The following is an 18,096-nucleotide window of genomic DNA, read 5'->3' on the forward strand; positions in this document are numbered from 1 at the left end:
AAATTCAGAAATGTAAGTCATTTTTCCTTCTTGTACGTCGACAAAAGTTGGATAAATATCAAAACCAAAATAGGTTTGACCAAGTCAAACAGCGAGATAGGCGTAGTCACACATACACATACAGAGAGATACGATAGAGTGGGAGAGGCAAGTTGGAACTTGAAAGGTTCAGAAACGGAGAAGAGGATTGGAAGTATGGAACCAAAAATACTTTGTCGGAACGAAATGCCAAAAGCACCCTTCACATTCTGTAGCTTTCCTAAGACAATGATGTGTGTCTCCCAAACCAATCACAGAGACAAAATAGCAAGTTGCGCGATGCAAAACCAATGGACGTGTTTTGAAGACGAACAACCATTTTTTTTGAGATTTTCTTCCTCTTTTTGTGGTGTTCTCTCTTATCGCATCTCTTGTATTTATTCATTTGTTCATATATTTTTCTTATATATTTATATATGTATATATGTGCTTGTAATATAGACGGTATGTTGCCCATTCATAATCTTCATGACTGAGGTGTGCAGCTCAAATACTTGAGTATATATTTTAGAGCTGGCAAAAATGTATGTAAATTTTGATTAAATTTGTTGTCCGTTTCAACCAAAAAATCTGGATATCCGTAATTCATATCTACGAAGTAAATCAAATACTAAAATGCAATACCCGTAAAAAAACAAAGCAAATCATAAATACTAATATTTTTAGAAACGGATATCCGATCCGATTCGTTATATGCATATATATACATATATTAAAATATTTATATATATAAGCTATTTTATATAATTTTTGCAGTATTTTTATTTACTAAATTTATTATATTAGTTATTAAAATTTTAAAGAAGTAAATAAAAATTATTTTACAATAAAATATTATTATTTTATATTATTTTGGATATTTATTTATTTTACGGATCGAATCAGATACCCGGTCAAAAATCTAACTTTTTTTGGATATCCAGGACACCGATCTGAATGGTGGCAATCAAATCAGATTGGATAATTGATTATTTAGATAAAATGGATCGGATCATGAATATTCTCCATAAATCGAGATATCCGATTCGTGTCTACTCATGTATATTTACATGTAAAATATGACATTTGTGTCTTTGTTATTCTCTATGTTTCTTAATTTTTGGAGATTTACAGTTTTCTAACATTTTAATTCCATCGGGCAGGTCGTATCTGGACATATATACGGCATAAATAGTTAGGTTTGAAGTTTCAGATATATATTATATATTCCTTCCGTTTTTTAAAGATCCATATTCTAAGAAAAAAATTATTTTTAAAAAATACATTTTTTACTTTTTCAATGTATTATTTAATGAAAATCTGTTAATTTCAAGAAAATTAATTGTGTTTATTAGATTTTTATTGGTTACAGGTTATGGAAAATTGTTATTCACAAAAATCAATGCATTTTTAATGTGATTTTTAATATATGTGAAAAGTCTAGAATATGTATCTTACTAGAATCAAATATACTTTTGTTTTCCTAATGTAAAATGGCTAACTCTGTGTCAATTACTATCTTTTTGTAGGTGATATACACTTTTATTTTGTTTGGATACTTTAAGAAATAAATAGGGAAAGCTTTGCCAGTTGCAACGTGGTAATTCAGTTTCCAAGTTGGGGATTAACTAAAACAAATTTTAAATATGCATTTTTATTAAGTTCTATCTTGTTAACCCAAGTATCACACAATTCACTAGAGATTACTTATTATGGTGTATATAGCTTATGATGAACCCATAAAACACTTGGATACTTTACGTGCATGATTGCATGCAGTAAACTTCCCTTTTGTTTAATTCCAATTGGACAATTATGTACGTCGTACAAGCGTTCGCGTAAAGAGAAAACTCCAAATTAAACTAGAAATGGCGTTGAAGGAGTAGCTTTAGGTCATTACAAATAAATTGCTAAAATGCAAATTAATTACTAACTACTTCGAGAACTAACTAATATAAAATGGAAAAGATGCATGCATCCAAAGAGCAAGTAAAGACAGCTTGAAATGGACCATACGTTAAAAGAATGATCAATGTGGGATTTTATGTTTACTTTCTCGTTTTTATTTCAAGAAAATATCAAAAAGAAAGAAAAAAACATACGTACTTAGTTAGACTTGAGAAGACTCGTTTTCACAATTAGATCATCAAAAATTGGTGTGGTTTCAATTCTTAGGCGTTTTAGAGTGATGTGCAAAAGATATCAGAACAAATATGATATATATTTTTTAGGACGTTAACACGTTTCAGGTCCGATCTTTCTTCTATACAAAACTAAGTCACATAGTTTTGTTTACCTAATGTAGATATGAGTCTATCTTTTAGGATCCATTTGAATGTCATGGAAAAGAAGTCCATCCGCGGGCTTGCGATTCTTCTGAATTCAATCAGGTTAAAAAATTTTTTTTCAAAAAAAAGAAGAAAATATGGTATACATTTTTACCAAAAGAATATGGTATACATTCAGGAAAATTTAAGCAGAGGGTCACATTGTATTTTGAATTAGAGTGAATTGGTTTAAAACCCAAAAAATGATGAAATTAGCAAATTACTCTTTGAAAAATATAAGTTGTGTATACATGCTGCAAATTTTTTTGAATTATATATTCCTTTTATACAGACTATTTATTTCTACGCATCTGGTTTATTTTCCCTTATTCTTTTTGTTTAATATTTGGTATTGTCTTTAATATATTTTATTGTAATTGCCTATTTGGTGATCTTGAACTCTTATCTTCTTTGTCTCCTTTAAGACCAATGATCTATTTGTTGTTTTCCTCCTTTGATTAATATTTGTGCAGTGGGCAAGAAAGCAAATGTCAGAGAGTGTCTATCCACTATTATAAAACTATTGAATATAGTTATATGTTTTATTTCGCCAACGCATGATTGAATATGCAAAATGATTAAAAGCGCCATATGTTCATGCCACACTAATCAAACTGAAGAACTTCATCTTTTTCTTCTGTTCAGTTTTGTTCAATACAAGTAAATGCTTTTGTTGATATTTTGACAAAAGAAAACAGCATATTATCGAACGGACCTTGTGGTCAAGTGGCAGTGGACGGGCCTGAGACGCTAACACGTTTCAGGTTCGATCCTCCTGCTATGCGAAACTAAGTCACATTGTTAGTTCACCTAACGCGGATATGGGTCCATGCTTTAGGATCCATTTGAATGCCCAGGAGAAGGAGTCCATCCGCGGGCTTGCGACTCCCCCAGAGATTAGGTCTGGTTCCAATAGTGATCCGAGTTTAACCTTTAAAAGTTACAAAAAAAAAACAGCATATTATTGTTCATGGATCGTCATGTATTATAGGCATAAGATGCTGAAGAGGACATAATTGGGGGTTTACAATAAGTCATGAAAACTATTGGGCCCCAAAATATTCCAAAAATAGATTTGGTGATCACATCATTAATTTGGTGGAAGAAAGAACAAAAAATGGGCTAAATTCAAGTATGCAAAATAGCACTGTGGGGTCTGGCCAACAATATTTTGTAAGTGGATTTACTGAGGAGTTAGCTTTTATATTTCAGATACTGGTTCGGTTTGGATCAGTCAGAAGAAAGAACTAGAGGATCCATATTGGAACCGACAACCGATTTTTTTTGTTTGTATCGGTTTAAATAGATTAGGGTTCAGATCGGTTTAGATAATAAAATTAGAAAGCAGAAAATACCTGATTCAGATAAAATATTGTGTATTTTAGACAAAATATCAAGTAATTAAGATGATTTATATTTTATGGATAATACGAACTACTTAGTTATTTCAGATAAAAATATCTGGATACTTTGAATATTTTTAGGTAGTTTGGATATTTTTGATTACTTGTCTTTTTCATAAACTTTCACACTTTTAATATATTTTCAAATTATATTATTTTTAGTTATGTTATATAATGAATGTTTGTATATATTTGAATATCAGTTTGGTTATTGGTTCATATTTGGTTGGTTATTTCAGATATAGAAATATATGAATTGTTTAGATATTTAAAGATTTTGGTATAGTTCTAGTTTTGGTTATTTCAGTTCTGTTTCGGTTTAGATTTTCGATCTTGTTTTTTTCAGACCTAGCTGTTACTATGTTAGCAGCTCATGTCTCAGTCACATTATATAAGAAGTCAATTTCCACTTACAATCTATATTATTATTTGCAAAGTGATTTTTCAAAACAGAGTTCTAACATTAAAAGTTAGAATGATTAATATTGATACTATCCGTAATAAATTATTATATTTATTTATTATGTTTTTGATCATAATTATTTGATTTAATTATAATAATTCATTAAGGGTAATATCCATAGTAAGTTCTAATTTTTAACTTCAGAGTTTCGTTTTGAAAAATCAGCAAATAATATTTTATTATAAATAAATCAAATATTTATGATCAAAGACATAATAAATAAATATAATAATTCATTAAGGGTAGTACCGATATTATTTATACCTAATTATAACCAGTATATTGCTATAATACATGGTATCTTGATTTACATAAATATTTTACGGTATATGAAGTTAATCTCACCACCAATCATTACAAGTTAATTTTCACACCATGAATCATAATATTGTGATGAAATATTTATTGTAAATATAAGAAATACTTCGTGAGAATTATGAGATTCGTATATTTACAAAATTTTGTACATATAAAATAAAATTACAAAATTAAGTCCCAGTTGAAGCCAATGGATTCAATAGAGAGGGAAGGTGAAGAATATAAAGTATTTATATTAAAAAATAAAAGAGCCGGCTAAGGATAAAAGTTATCATTTTTTACGACCACCGTTTCGGTGACTTGACCAAATTAGAAGCACTTCCTGTCTTCTTCATGCCTTGAGAAACAAGCAATAATACATCATGAGAACAAATACGAAAAAAAAACTAATCTCTTAGATTTAGAATCTAGAAACTATATATGTTTGATGGCTTACTTGGTGACATCAAACTTGATGTGGGCTTACTCGGCGACATCAAACTTGATGTGGGCTTACTTGGTGACATCAAACCTGACGCGGCCTTTACAGCCCTCGTAGCTACCTTAAGTTTATCAACTGGTCGTGTTGTCTTGGTAGAAGCCCTTGGCGTCACTTGCTTAGAAGTTCTGCAATGCAATTCGGATTAAGAAATCTTTTTTAAAAGTTCAATTGCACCTAGTTTCATTTTATATGCAATAGAGGAAACAAAAACGTTACTTGTCTGACATCTTCGATGGTTTTCTCCCTTCTGTTGCACGAGGAACATCGATGGAACCTTCTGTTTCATCATCCAGCCTATCTTCATACTCTAAATCAATGGAGGAGGCTAAGGTCTCCCCGCCTATGTTAGAGTGTCGTGATTGTCTGACATGATCTTGTTGGGATCTTGAATCTTCTTCTATAGATAACTGTGACTCTTCTGAGTTGAACTCATCGGAATGTCCTAAGCTCTTTCTCTGCAGTCTCTGTGGGTAATTAATGTCTTTAAGCAAATGTAGCCTCTCTATCTCGTCGTCTTTTCTCGCTATTGTGTCCTTAAGGGACCCTAACTGCAACAATTTTTTTTTTTAAAAAGGTTGTTAAATCTAGAGCTAGAGCTTATGATTTAATTTACAAGAGATGGTTTATTCCTCTACCTGCTCCATTAAGTCTCTAACATCTCTACCATCTTTACTGCTCTTGGCAGCACCTAACTCAACTCCAGAGACACGTTCTGCAAATTTCAAAGTACTCATGGACTCTGAATATGAAACAACATCAGGATTGAGTTGCACAAACATCAGTGTCTTTGCTCGCCCACCTGAAATGTGTTAAGCACATTGAGAAAAGTTAGCTGACATCGGTTCATGATGTTAAAAGAAAAAACAGAGCAACAAGTTTTGACTTAACCTAGAGAGCTTTGGAGAAGCTGAGTTAGTTTGCTGTTTCTATACGGTACATGAGAACTCTTAGAAGCAAGAGAGAATATCACATCTCCTAGAGCTGAGAGTGACTTGTTTATATGTTGCGCTTCTTTAAGCCTATCTCCTGTAACTTCAGACCGATCAACTCTCTCACTACCCGCCAGATCTACCAAATGTAGATTGCCATACAAGGCAGAACCGGTCTTCAAATCCTTTCCACGAACATGAACAGTGACAATACTGCATAAGGAATCACTAGTCAAACTTAAGAGACCAAAACTATCTAGATAATGGACAAAAGACAGAGATCTTAGGCAAACCTATGGGAGCGGCTACTTCTTTCATTCAAGGCAGTTGAGCTAACGACTCGGTTATCTAGCCCGATGTTCATTAATTCAAGAACATCCGAGGTCGATGTCACGGGATACATGCTTGCATCAGGTACAGCAAGACCGTTTTCTTGAGTTGTAGAAAGAATACCTAATGTGTGAAAGTCAAGGAGAAACAAAAGACTTGCAACCCAAGCAAAAAGAAGGATAACATCTAAATTGCAATAGAAATTTTGTAGAAAACAAGTAAGAGCAGATAAACAAAAAAAAAAAGGATATCTCTTTTGAGAACTGTCACCAGAGAGTAAATCGCGCACTTGTTCATTGTATATCTCCACCATCTGCACCCCTACTTCATACGCTATGTTGCTTTTTCGAGATTGAGAGATTTTAAAGAGGTCATTTAGAGCACGGTAGTTTACTCCCCATTCTTCCTCACTTGCTCCATCTGGACCGGTCTAAACAATGCAGTAATGAATGCAAAATATACATTCAAGCGGCATATTTATTGGAAAATGATAGTGAGTGAATACCATTGTGTAAGTTTCCCTGATCCTGTCTGTCCATAGGCAAAGATACAAACATTGTAACCATCCAGAACCGACCGAACAAGTGGTTTTATATCCGAAAACACTTCAGCTGAAAGAATCAGAAAAATACAACAGAAATTTCTGATTAAAAGAGTCCTAAGAGTAGAGGTCAAAAGGGTAACAAAAGAGCACCTTGAGTAGAGGCTGGACTGTAGACCTTATTGAACCTAAATTTACGAAGACCATCTTTCCCAGGTTTTGTGGGATTGAGAACTACCAACTCCCCATGCTCACCAATGTGTTCCACCACAGTGTTTGATGCACCTTGCCCTCTCAAGAAAGGCCTTACCCTACAATACACTCTAATGTTTCCTGCAAGCCATAATTTGAAAACTTATAAGTTGCACTGAACATGATTTGTTAAAGATGAAGCATCAATGTGTTACACATGATCCACGCTACCTTTTAGCTCCTGAAGTTCATTGAAGAGCTTTTGGTTTTCGGTTAGGACAGCGTGATAGTTTTCTGCAGCTTCTCCAAGTTCAAGCAACTTCTTCCCTGTTGTTGATAACCAAATCAAACTTGCAAAGTCACAAATATATAATACGGAGTTATTATAAGAAAAAAGATGACTCACCTAACTGACTAAACTCTCCTGTATAGGTGTCTTGAACGTTCAATATTTCTTGTTTGATGGACTTAGAATAGAGCCTCAACTCCTGGAAAAATTAGCAGGCTTAGGTGAATATAAAACAATAACTAGTTCCAGTCAATAGTATATGTAAGCATACCTGTAGTGCCTGTGACTGGAAGTTGATAAATCTTCTATATGAAAGTTCTTTCTGATTCCAACTCCTATTCTTCAAGTCTGAATCTTCCTCCATTTCTTTGGCTTTATTCTTCCACTGGGCTAGATTTTGTTCAAGCTCTCGATTCTTTGCTTCAAGGCTTGTGTTAACAGTTACTGTCTCTATTCTAAATTGTTGAATCTCTTTCACCTTTTCCTCAAGAACCGTTTTAGCAGCAATTGCTTCTTTCCCCATCTTTTCAAGCTCTCTATTTTTTGCCTCAAGGCTTGTATTAACAGCTACTGACTCTTTTCTGAACTGCTGAAGCTCCTTCACCGTTTCCTCAAGAGTCATTTTGGCAGCATTTGCTTCTTTTCCCATATTTTCAAGCTCTCGGTTTTTTGCTTCAAGGCTTGTGTTAACAGTTACTATCTCTTCTTTGAATCGTTGAAGCTCCTTTACCTTTTCCTTAAGAGTAGTCTTAGCAGCATTTGCTTCTTTTCCGATCTTTTCAAGCTCCTTAACCCTTTCCTCAAGGGCAATTTTTGAAACGCTTGCATCTTTTGTCATTTGTTCAAGCTCCTTGATCCTGTCCTCGATACCTGTTGTGACGACTTTTGTTTGGCTTTCCATCCGCAAGCATTGTTCTTCATATGCTTTCTTGGTTGTCTCCAGTTCTTGCCTTAAAGTGGAAATTTCAAGATTGTATTCACCATTTTCTTTCTCTAGCCTAACCAAATCCTCCTCTTTGGTTTTCTTCTTTTCTACCAGCTTTGTCTGGCTTTCCATCCGCAAGCATTGTTGTTCATATGCTTTCCTGGTTGTCTCCAGTTCTCGCCTTAAAGTGGAAATTTCAAGATTATATTCACCGTTTTCTTTTTCTAGCCTGACCATATCCTCCTCTTTGGTTTTCTTCTTTTCTACCAGCCTTGCCTGGCTTTCCATTTGCAAGCACTGTTGTTCATATGCTTTCCTGGTTGTCTCCAGTTCTCGCCTTAAAGTGGAAATTTCAAGATTATATTCACCGTTTTCTTTTTCTAGCCTGACCATATCCTCCTCTTTGTTTCTCTTCTTTTCTACCAGCTTTCTCTGGCTTTCCATTTGCAAGCACTGTTGTTCATATGTTTTCTTGGTTGCCTCCAGTTCTCGCCTTAAAGTGGAAATTTCAACATTATAGTGACCATTTTCTTTCTCTAGCTTAACCACATCCTGCTCTTTGGTTTTCTTCTTTTCTTCCAGCTTGGACTTTTCTGTCTATCATAAGTCATCTCAAGCAAATTAAACATCACACCGGAATCAAGTTTGTCACCTTAAACTTGCAGTAACCAATTTTAAATGATTACAATGGGATAGATGCCAAAAACATTACCTTTATCCGTCGAAGTTGTTTTGTAGCAATCTGGTGAGACATTAGTTGATCAGCAGAGTAACCCATGAGTGAATTTAATGAACAAAAAAAAAAAAAAAATCTCTGGGCCTAAGCTGTTGTTTCTTTATGATACCTCATTTTCTTCACTAGTTCCTGAAGCTAAGGTTTCAAGAACTTTTATCCTCGATTGATACTTCTCCTCACGAGCTTTAAACACACTGTTTTGCTGCACAAAAAAATAAACTCAGACCATAAACCAATTGAGATCAGTACTTACTATCTTTAATTTCCGTGGAAACAGGAAATAGTACCGTTCTTAGATGCTCAGATTGAGTTGAAATACGTCTCTCAATCTCCAGCACGACTTTTCTGAGCAGACATGCTACACGCTGATCATTATTTCATTAGGTCAGGTGATTTCCCAAATTTGCTTTTGCAGGAAACCATTTAAGCAAAGAATCATCCATCCATCTAAAAGTATGGTGAGAATTGTTGATCATGTACCTGAGGGACTTCACCATTGTTTCTCTCAATACTGTCATCAAGAATTCCAGTAGCAATACTTAAAAGTGACTGCGTGGGAGCATTCTGCATTCAAAGAAGAAGCATATATATATATATATATATATATATATATATATATATATATATATATAGGTTATTGTTATAAATGACTTTGAAATGAAGATACTGCTACATAAATAATAATTAAGGTAAAGGGCTTAGGCAAAATAGTACATCTAAATTATTAGATTTCATCATCTCAGAGATCTTTGCGGCTTGGAGATCAAAACGGCCTTGTTTCATTTGGAATGCCTCGTGGAACTTGTGGCCTCCATGGAGCATTGCTGCAGGGGATGATGGATCTGTGGTTAAAAAAAGAAAGAAATCATTTTCAAATATGAAACCATTAAGTCAAGTGTAAAGAGGTAGAGAAAAAAGAAACGTACCCAGTGGGGAAGAAGAAGAGGCGAGGGGACGTTGAAACTTGGAATCAGCAGCAGAGGGACCTTTACGCCTTTGCAAAGGAGAAGATGGAGAGAAGGGACTACGAGGAGTGGAATCTCCACGAGAGCTGCTGCCTGATTGATCAGTGAGAGAATTCATCATCAATCAATCACGCATGGGATTGGTCTGAAAGCAAACTTTATGAACACACGATCCTTCATTCTCTATCAACAAGGCCTGAAACAAATCCCATTTTGTTTCATAGTTAATTGAGCCATTAAAGACCAGAGAAGTACGTGTTTATCATTTGATTAAAATCATCTCATTATTATTATAGATATTAATGTTAAGCTCGATCTAGATACTTTATGTAACGTCTAATCACCAGGATCGCATATCAACCGATCGATCATGATGACAAAATGTAGTCGTTTATTTTTCAATCCTTTAACTTAAATCTCGAAATTTGATCTAAAGCAAAGATGTCGGATCTAACTAAAAAAAATCAAATCTCCAGAGAAATACGTAACTACCATGTTCCAAGTTCCGACAATGTGAATAATAAAGATAGAAGAAAACAGCTGTTAGAGACGAACCTACCTGGAGAGTAGCAGAGACTCGCTTTGGTGCAACACGAGAAGAACGGCATTGACGAAACTAAGTAAAAAAGTAGAAAAGCACGATCAGAAAATCGGATCACGAAAAAAATAAAAAAAAAGAACAATTTTCTGAGGAGATTTTATTTCTCGGGAAAGGGGGAAGTCTAACCTGCGAGAAAACATAGAGACGGAGAAGAAGACGTGGGATTGATTAGTCACGTCAATGAGTTTTGTGACTCTCTGGTTTTGTTTTGTTTGTTGTTGTTGCTGTAGCGCGAATGTAGGAAGAAGCGCGAGTATCCCTCTTTCTCCTCCGATCGTTTATTATGCCACCGGGTCGGGTTTTCAAATTTTTTAGTTCATTTAACTTTGGCGTCCCTGTATTTTTGTTTATTACAGTTTTGCCTATTTATCATTTTTTATCATACAAAATCAAATGATGTGGAAACTCTCTTATCCTAGTCCATGGTTTGATTTTATAGATTTATAAGTATGTTTATAACATAATATCTGAGCTTCGAATCTAGTAAAATACTATTTATCAGTAATTAGGTCAATTTATAGAAATATATATATACACAATAACAGACATAGAAATAAGAGAATGGCTCACTGCCTCCAACTAAATTTTAATTTTCTTATAGTAATCTATACAAAGTATAAAAGGTGCTGCCATTTAAAAAGTTAGATGTAATATAAAAGTTTCATGTGCCCCCATCTAAGTTAAGTCTTAGATCCGCCTCTATATATATATATATATATATTTTTTTTTTTTTTTTTAAATAGTGTAAATGTTTGCAAAATCATTTTAACACTGGATAACATATTACAATCATGATGATCTTAACTCTATTACTAACGCACTTTGTAAAATCATTTGTATAGTATTTCCTAACGCATTTTTAAAGAACATTTGACTTGTATTAGTAAGCCTGGATGTACTTATTCGGATTAGTCAGTTCGGTTTATTCGACTGTCGGTTCGGTTAAACTCTCTAGACCCTTAACTTTTTGAATTTAATTTTCAGTCCCTCTTACCAGAGTTGACTTGCAGGTTGGTTGTGAGATCGTGGACGGAAAACGGGATCCTCCATCCATGAACACCGTTAACTGCAAAGACCTGTTTGGGAAAACTTGCTTTTTCCATTCTCTATTTTTAATGTTTTTTTCTCAAAGTGTGAACCTTTCATTTCATATTTTTCTCTTTTTAATTGCTGTCTTTAAAGTTTGACAAGGGACATCACTAGTAACTTGACCCTTTCTAATTGTATATTTTTGAAGGTTGGACAATTGCTTTACAAGGTCTTTCTTAATCAAAGTACGTGAGGTACACTTTACCAAACAAAGATAGTAACAAGGGCATTGAAACTTTGAAAGAGACAATTGTTTCTTTGTTCTGTTTTGGTTCCAAGAAACATTACAGTGACTTCATCCTCCAAATTTATAGAAATTTTGTAGTTTCTAGTTCAATGAGAAGAGAAAAAGTAAAATAAAAATGGATAATGTAAACTAGGTGGAAGATCGTAGTGGTTAGACGAGGAAGAGTGTTCCGGCTAGAATTGCTGCGATCACAAAGATTGGCACCTGAATCTTAAACTTCGGACCAGATGATCTAAGACCATCACTTAATCCCATCATATTGCTTGGTTTTGGTGCCACTTGAGCCACTGGGGTTGCTGAAAAAGATAATTAGGTACGTCGAATCCTTAGAGGCCTTATAACACAGAGAATCTTTAGTTACACAAATGAAGTTTTAACAATATTTAATAATATGATTCATTTGTTAACACCATTCCTAATTGTTACTTGTAGTTCAGTTTATGCCTGCATTTTAGTAATTGACTTTACCTGTAGGAGCAGAATTGTTCTTTGCACCCATAGGTACGTGAGAACCGGTTGAGTTAGCAGGTGCTGGAGAAACAGGGGAATCTGCTATCAACAAGAAAACAAAATTTATTAAGAGTTTCACAAAAATCCATACATATTATGTTTGTGTGTGTAAGAAGCGTTGGAGGATTTACATACCTGAGGAGCAAACTGATGAGTTGGCTGGAATGCTACAAAGCTGAGGCAATTGCAGCGCGAGGGTTTGATTGATGGGAAAAGCAGATGATAAAGTGGAATTGTTGTTGAGGAAGAGACAGAGGCAGGTCGGTTGTTGGCTGTAGATCTGGCTCAGGCTGCTGCAGCATGGCTGAGCCGGGAACTGGACAAAGCCCTGAACGAATGGACCACATGGAGCCAGAGCTAGCAGTAGAGAAGCACAAGAAGCTGGAGGACTCTGACCTTGAGCGAGACCTGGTTGGAGGAAGACTGATACCAAGGAGATTAAGACACTGATAAAAACACTTGGAGATGCCATTTCTGTGTATTATGTCCTGACAATTAGTTGGAAAATAAGTTTTCTCTTCTTTCTTTGTAATGATGGAGATTGTTAGGGTTCATAGAATAATAGTAGTATTTAAGGTTGGATTCAATGAGTTTATTGTGCACCTGAAATTTATATATCATGCAAAATATGTGTTCTGTGCAACACTTGAACTTCTTCATGTTATGTCTTGTAACCTTTAAAGTTTAAAGTATATGAGGTCTTTGCTGTTATAAATTTGACCGTTTGACTGTTTATTTTTGGCATTATAATAAACATTGTTGAGATTATGTGTGGATAATAACTGTAATTAAAGTTATTAAACACGACAACGTGTTTAAAGACGTGCATACCAACTATACAAGATTTGCAAACCAAAGTTCCACATTTGGAATCTGGGGTTTTCATTCATGATGACTCCATCGTGTAAATGATGTGCGCGCGTGCCTTTACAACCACATTGCACAAGAAATGGAACCTCTTTTTCCAAAACCTCCCCTCCCTGTTCCTCTCTTGAAAGATCATCAGAATCAAGAACCAGAAATGGCGGCAAGGCTGGAATCATCTTTCAGGAGGGGCAGCATGTTTGACGTATCTTTCAGGCGAAGTAGTATGTTCGATGGTTCGTTTAGACAAAGCATAAGGGATAGGCTTCTCCCACAGCAGACAAGAGACTCTTTCTGTCCCGGTGAGGACAAAACTCCCGTTCGTTGCTGCTCCTACAGGTTATCTATCATCTACATACGATCTCTATTTCTCTCCAGAAACTATGCTTACCAATTTTTTTGGAACCCCTTTTATCGAATCTGATGCCTCTTGGAACCAAAATCTGAGTCGTGTAACAGCAGTTGAAATTGGTTTGACTTGAAATGTCGTTGGTGTTGTTTGCAGGTACTTCTCCGACAAGATAACTGGGTTTGTGACAAAATCACAGGATGTTTTGGTTACGGCGTGGGAGATGGGAACATCTGACCCGAGGAAGATTATATTCTCGGCCAAGATGGGTTTGGCTCTAACACTCGTCTCCATTCTCGTCTTCTTTAAGCTCCCAGGATCAGAGCTCAGCAACCACTATCTCTGGGCAATTCTGACAATAGTTGTTGTCTTCGAGTTCAGCATAGGTAAATGCAACAGAGTTAACAACATTCCAACAAATTCAATACCTGATGTCAAACCGATCTCTTCTTTTGTGTAGGAGCCACGTTTAGCAAAGGATGTAACCGAGGACTAGGAACGTTATCTGCAGGAGCGTTGGCACTTGGCATGGCTGAGATATCCGCATTGACTGGACAGTGGGCAGATGTTTTCAACTCTGTTAGCATCTTCTTAGTAGGTATGGATCAGCTAGTCTAACATAAAGCTCCCACACCTTTGAAACTACTAACAATAATGTGTAATCTGCTCTTGAATCAGCCTTTTTTGGGACTTATGCAAAGCTATATCCAAAGATGAAGCCGTACGAGTACGGATTCCGGGTGTTCTTGCTGACCTATTGCTACGTAATAGTGTCGGGATACAGAACAGGGGAATTCATGGAGACAGCTGTGTCAAGGTTCCTTATGATAGTACTCGGTGGCGGCATTGGCCTCCTTGTCAACACTTGCATTTACCCCATATGGGCTGGGGATGATCTCCACAACTTGATCGCAAAGAACTTTGCGAATGTCGCCACTTCTTTGGAAGGTTTATTACTCTCCCTCTCTCTGTCTCTAGCTTTGGCTGGATCTTTGACAAAGCCAATTCCTTTGGTGCAGGTTGTGTGAATGCATATCTCAATTGCGTAGCATATGACACAATCCCATCGAGTATTCTGGTCTATGCAGCTGTCGCGGACGATCCAGTGTACAGTGGTTACAGATCAGCCGTCCAATCAACAAGCCAAGAAGACACTCTGGTAAGATTTCTCCTTCCCTCAATCAAACAAAACATTACAAAAACACCAACTTATATCTCTCTTCATTGTGAAGATGGGGTTTGCTTCATGGGAACCACCACACGGTCCATACAGATCCTTCAGATACCCATGGAAGGCGTACGTGAGAGTAGGCGGCGCATTGAGACACTGTGCATTCATGGTCATGGCATTACACGGCTGCATCCTCTCAGAGATTCAGGTTTACATTATTATCTTTAGTACATCTCAAGTGAGAACACAACTAATAATATACCTAAACGCAGGCTGCAGAGGAGAAACGAAGCGTGTTCCGCAACGAGCTACAAAGAGTGGGAGTCGAAGGAGCTAAAGTACTGAGATTCATAGGAGAAAAGCTAAAGAAAATGGAGAGACTAAACCCTATAGAAGACATACTCTACGAGATCCACCAAGCGGCCGAAGAGCTCCAGAGCAAAATCGACAAGAAATCGTACCTCCTCGTCAACGCCGAGACCTGGGAGATCGGGAACCGATCGAAAGACCTCACCACCGACGAGATCAAAATCTCGAACCTCGACGAGGAGGACGTGAGCCGGAGGATCCTGGCGCATAAGTCGCAGAGCGAGGCCACGATCCGTCCGCCTAAGGACTGGGATGTCGTTGCGACGAACGATCCGAGCCCCGCGGCGATCCGGAGCCAGCAATCGAGGACGGAGATACAGATACAGAAACAGCCGTCGTGGCTTAGCCGGGTGTCGCTGATGCTGCCGCCGGGGGATGAGGCGGCGAAGATGTATAGGAGCGCGAGTGCTCTGTCTCTGGCTACGTTCGCTTCGTTGCTGATTGAGTTCGTCGCGAGGCTGGAGAATCTGGTGAATGCGTATGATGAGCTGTGTGAGGTCGCGAATTTCAAAGAGGCGGTTATTGTTGCCTGAGTGTGTGTATGTGTGTTGTGTAAACGAGACCTCGACTCGGGTGACCCGGGTTTGCCTTCAACCGTACATTTTGTTTTATTTAAAATAATATGATTGTATTTGAATGTGTAACCAACAGAGTCGTTGTAGTATAGTGGTAAGTATTCCCGCCTGTCACGCGGGTGACCCGGGTTCGATCCCCGGCAACGGCGCTTCTTTTTCTTTTATCTTATTTTAATATTTTAGACTTTTATTTTAGATTTTTGTTTTAGATTTTAGATCCGCTACTTTTTTTCTTTCTTTTTTTTTCAGTTATCTTTAGTTTTGAGACTTGACACCAAGAGAACGAATCCAAATCCAATCCTATTATTCGGAGAGAATGAACTAAACCCTATTCGGACAGCAGAATAACAAACAATGAAAGCTGCTGTCTTTCCCTCTAAAATCGCAAGTCTAGGCCTCCCTTCTGGCCGTTTCCCACTGTTCTTCCGATCACCGGCATTGTCGATAACAACAACTCCTTGTCGGAAGCTGACAGGAGGAAGGAAGGGTATTGAAGGATTGATGTCTCAGTCTCCGTCCTCATCTTCTCAATTGTTTTCGTCTCTATCGAATTCATTCTCCTCTCAGTCGGAATCGGAGTTACCTCAGGTTCAGTTACCTTCCCCGAAGCCAAAGTCCCCGCCGCCGCAGCTCCCGTGGCTCATAGTCGGTTTGGGGAATCCCGGAAAGAAATTCCAGGGCACTCGCCACAACGTATCCCTCTCTCTCTCTAAGCTGCATCTTCCCTTTATCTTCTCCTTTTGGGTTTGCTAACTGTTGATCGCAGGTTGGGTTTGAGATGGTGGACGCTTTGGCTGATGCAGAAGGGATATCAATGAACACCGTTAACTTCAAGGCCTTGTTTGGCAAAGGTTCTCTTTTTTTTTTTCTTTTCTTGCTCCATTCTGAATTGTTCTTTTTATTTTCAATAAGTATGAATTTTTATTGATGAGTGGTATTGAAACCATGGTTAAGTAGTTAACTGTATTTTCAGAATCCTATTTTAATGTACATAACTATTACCTCCCTAGTTCTACACTTTCGACATTTGTTTTAGAAGAGAGATTGAAACAGCCTTCCTTCTGTGTTTGGTTTGTTTCTAACTTTGGCTATTGGTTTTTGTCTATCATAGGCGTTATTGGAAACATACCGATTATGCTGGCGAAACCTCAAACTTTCATGAACGCCAGTGGTGAGTCTGTAAGTGTGCTCATTGGAACGAACTTACTTTACTTTATATGAGGAACCGAACTAATCTCTCTACTTATTATCTCTTGTAATTTAATCATTTTGATTATGATTCGATGGAATTGTTTGAAGGTTGGACAAATTGTTTCCTTTTACAAGATCCCGCTAAAGCAAGTACTTGTGGTATACATTTTCTTCTCTCTCACTCTTTTGACACAACTGGATTTAGAGTGAGTGCATCTGCGGTCTAAAAGAACATTCTGTGTCTTTTGTACAGATTTACGATGATTTAGACTTGCCCTTTGGTAAACTGCGTTTATTGCCAAAAGGTGGTCACGGAGGGCATAATGGGTAAGTACATGAGTTTTTTTTGTCTCTGTATCTTTACCTGTTTAAGGATGTTCTTACTAGGTCTTGATAAGCAATGTGGATGGATAGTTTTGACTGTTTTCACTTATCATAAAGAATATAAACATATCAAGTTTTCAGAGGAAGAGAACATTGATGAAACTGTTATGGTCATATATACTTGCAGGATGAGAAGCATTATAGACCGGCTAAAAGGGAGCCGTGATTTTCCACGTCTAAGAATAGGTAACGTTTTCATTTTCATCCACTTCAACATATATAGCCAATGTCCTAGTTCTCTTCTTAGGGTTTCGTTGTATGTTTTCATGTCTCAGGGATTGGACGGCCTCCAGGGAAGATGGATACAGCCAATTATGTTCTTCGCCAGTTTAACAAACAAGAACAGGAAGAGGTATAGACTAATAATCCCAACACTTACCTCAACGTTTTAGATTAGATAAAAGAAAGTAAGATTTGTTTTTTGGTCTTTGCAGTTGGATTATACATTTCAAACAGGGTTAGAGGCAATAAGGATCATGTTGCTTGAAGGGTTCAACAAAAGTGCAACCTTTGTCAACACTCAGAAATCTATGCAACAACTCAGTTGAAAAAAAGAGAGAGAGATTGTCCCATCCACATATGAAGAACTGCAGATTTTTCAGGCCGATTCATTATTATTAGAAAATCAATTCATATTTCCTTTGAGCAAATTGTATATCACAATAAAAACCAAAAGTTTATTAGCCTTGACATAATTTGCTCTTGATTATAATAATAAAACTGAAATATCAAATATTTAATAAATTTATCTCATCCAAAAGTGCAGCCTTTGTCTAAGTAAAAATAATATTAAAATTATGATTTTGTAGTATTCAATTTATACTTACCT

The 18,096-nt window shown here is 36.6% G+C and overlaps 4 protein-coding genes and 1 non-coding gene across 5 annotated transcripts; 3 read left to right on the top strand and 2 right to left on the bottom strand.

Annotated features, from left to right (window-relative positions):
• Positions 1-4,625: 4,625 nt before the first annotated feature.
• On the bottom strand, positions 4,626-10,525 carry LOC108844374 (kinesin-like protein KIN-14O). The gene is given in 19 exon segments (XM_057009010.1): positions 4,626-4,866; positions 4,966-5,135; positions 5,227-5,558; positions 5,646-5,809; positions 5,899-6,152; positions 6,233-6,699; positions 6,775-6,788; positions 6,791-6,880; positions 6,964-7,143; positions 7,234-7,329; positions 7,409-7,490; positions 7,563-8,813; positions 8,929-8,958; positions 9,062-9,154; positions 9,240-9,317; positions 9,433-9,516; positions 9,667-9,794; positions 9,879-10,003; positions 10,473-10,525. Coding segments are annotated over 19 exon segments (3,750 nt in total). The 3' UTR covers positions 4,626-4,807.
• A 1,479-nt stretch (positions 10,526-12,004) lies between these two features.
• On the bottom strand, positions 12,005-12,836 carry LOC108837572 (non-specific lipid transfer protein GPI-anchored 10-like). Its single transcript, XM_056989398.1, has 3 exons — positions 12,500-12,836; positions 12,323-12,403; positions 12,005-12,150 (listed from the first exon to the last, which is right to left on the bottom strand). The coding sequence occupies exons 1-3, from the start codon at positions 12,834-12,836 to the stop codon at positions 12,005-12,007; spliced, it is 564 nt and encodes a 187-aa protein (XP_056845378.1).
• Positions 12,837-13,412: 576 nt separating this feature from the next.
• Positions 13,413-15,793, top strand: LOC108850282 (putative aluminum-activated malate transporter 3). Its single transcript, XM_057009012.1, has 7 exons — positions 13,413-13,567; positions 13,734-13,963; positions 14,038-14,175; positions 14,256-14,525; positions 14,597-14,736; positions 14,810-14,956; positions 15,021-15,793. Exons 1-7 carry the CDS (start codon positions 13,425-13,427, stop codon positions 15,648-15,650), a joined length of 1,698 nt encoding a protein of 565 aa, XP_056864992.1. The 5' UTR covers positions 13,413-13,424; the 3' UTR covers positions 15,651-15,793.
• Positions 15,770-15,841, top strand: TRNAD-GUC (transfer RNA aspartic acid (anticodon GUC)). Its single transcript has one exon. It is a non-coding gene; the product is annotated as a tRNA-Asp (tRNA).
• Positions 15,842-15,953: 112 nt separating this feature from the next.
• Positions 15,954-18,017, top strand: LOC108838269 (peptidyl-tRNA hydrolase, chloroplastic). The gene is made up of 8 exons (XM_018611231.2): positions 15,954-16,385; positions 16,459-16,543; positions 16,804-16,871; positions 16,992-17,042; positions 17,137-17,210; positions 17,395-17,453; positions 17,543-17,619; positions 17,702-18,017. Exons 1-8 carry the CDS (start codon positions 16,047-16,049, stop codon positions 17,813-17,815), a joined length of 867 nt encoding a protein of 288 aa, XP_018466733.1. The 5' UTR covers positions 15,954-16,046; the 3' UTR covers positions 17,816-18,017.
• The last annotated feature ends 79 nt before the right edge of the window (positions 18,018-18,096 follow it).

Source organism: Raphanus sativus, chromosome 1 (genome assembly GCF_000801105.2).
Source record: "Raphanus sativus cultivar WK10039 chromosome 1, ASM80110v3, whole genome shotgun sequence".
Lineage (NCBI taxonomy): Eukaryota > Viridiplantae > Streptophyta > Magnoliopsida > Brassicales > Brassicaceae > Raphanus > Raphanus sativus.

Excerpts from the sequence above, each read along its gene's own strand:
- LOC108837572 (XM_056989398.1), bottom strand. The coding sequence starts at position 12,836 with ATGGCATCTCCAAGTGTTTTTATCAGTGTCTTAATCTCCTTGGTATCA. Across the intron at positions 12,404-12,499 it reads CTCATCAGTTTGCTCCTCAG|ATTCCCCTGTTTCTCCAGCA; the intron begins GTATGTAAATCC and ends TGTTGATAGCAG. Across the intron at positions 12,151-12,322 it reads GAACAATTCTGCTCCTACAG|CAACCCCAGTGGCTCAAGTG; the intron begins GTAAAGTCAATT and ends TATCTTTTTCAG.
- LOC108850282 (XM_057009012.1), top strand. The coding sequence starts at position 13,425 with ATGTTTGACGTATCTTTCAGGCGAAGTAGTATGTTCGATGGTTCGTTT. Across the intron at positions 14,526-14,596 it reads TGTCGCCACTTCTTTGGAAG|GTTGTGTGAATGCATATCTC; the intron begins GTTTATTACTCT and ends CCTTTGGTGCAG. Across the intron at positions 14,737-14,809 it reads CAAGCCAAGAAGACACTCTG|ATGGGGTTTGCTTCATGGGA; the intron begins GTAAGATTTCTC and ends TTCATTGTGAAG.
- LOC108838269 (XM_018611231.2), top strand. The coding sequence starts at position 16,047 with ATGAAAGCTGCTGTCTTTCCCTCTAAAATCGCAAGTCTAGGCCTCCCT. Across the intron at positions 16,544-16,803 it reads CAAGGCCTTGTTTGGCAAAG|GCGTTATTGGAAACATACCG; the intron begins GTTCTCTTTTTT and ends TGTCTATCATAG. Across the intron at positions 17,620-17,701 it reads ACAAACAAGAACAGGAAGAG|TTGGATTATACATTTCAAAC; the intron begins GTATAGACTAAT and ends TGGTCTTTGCAG.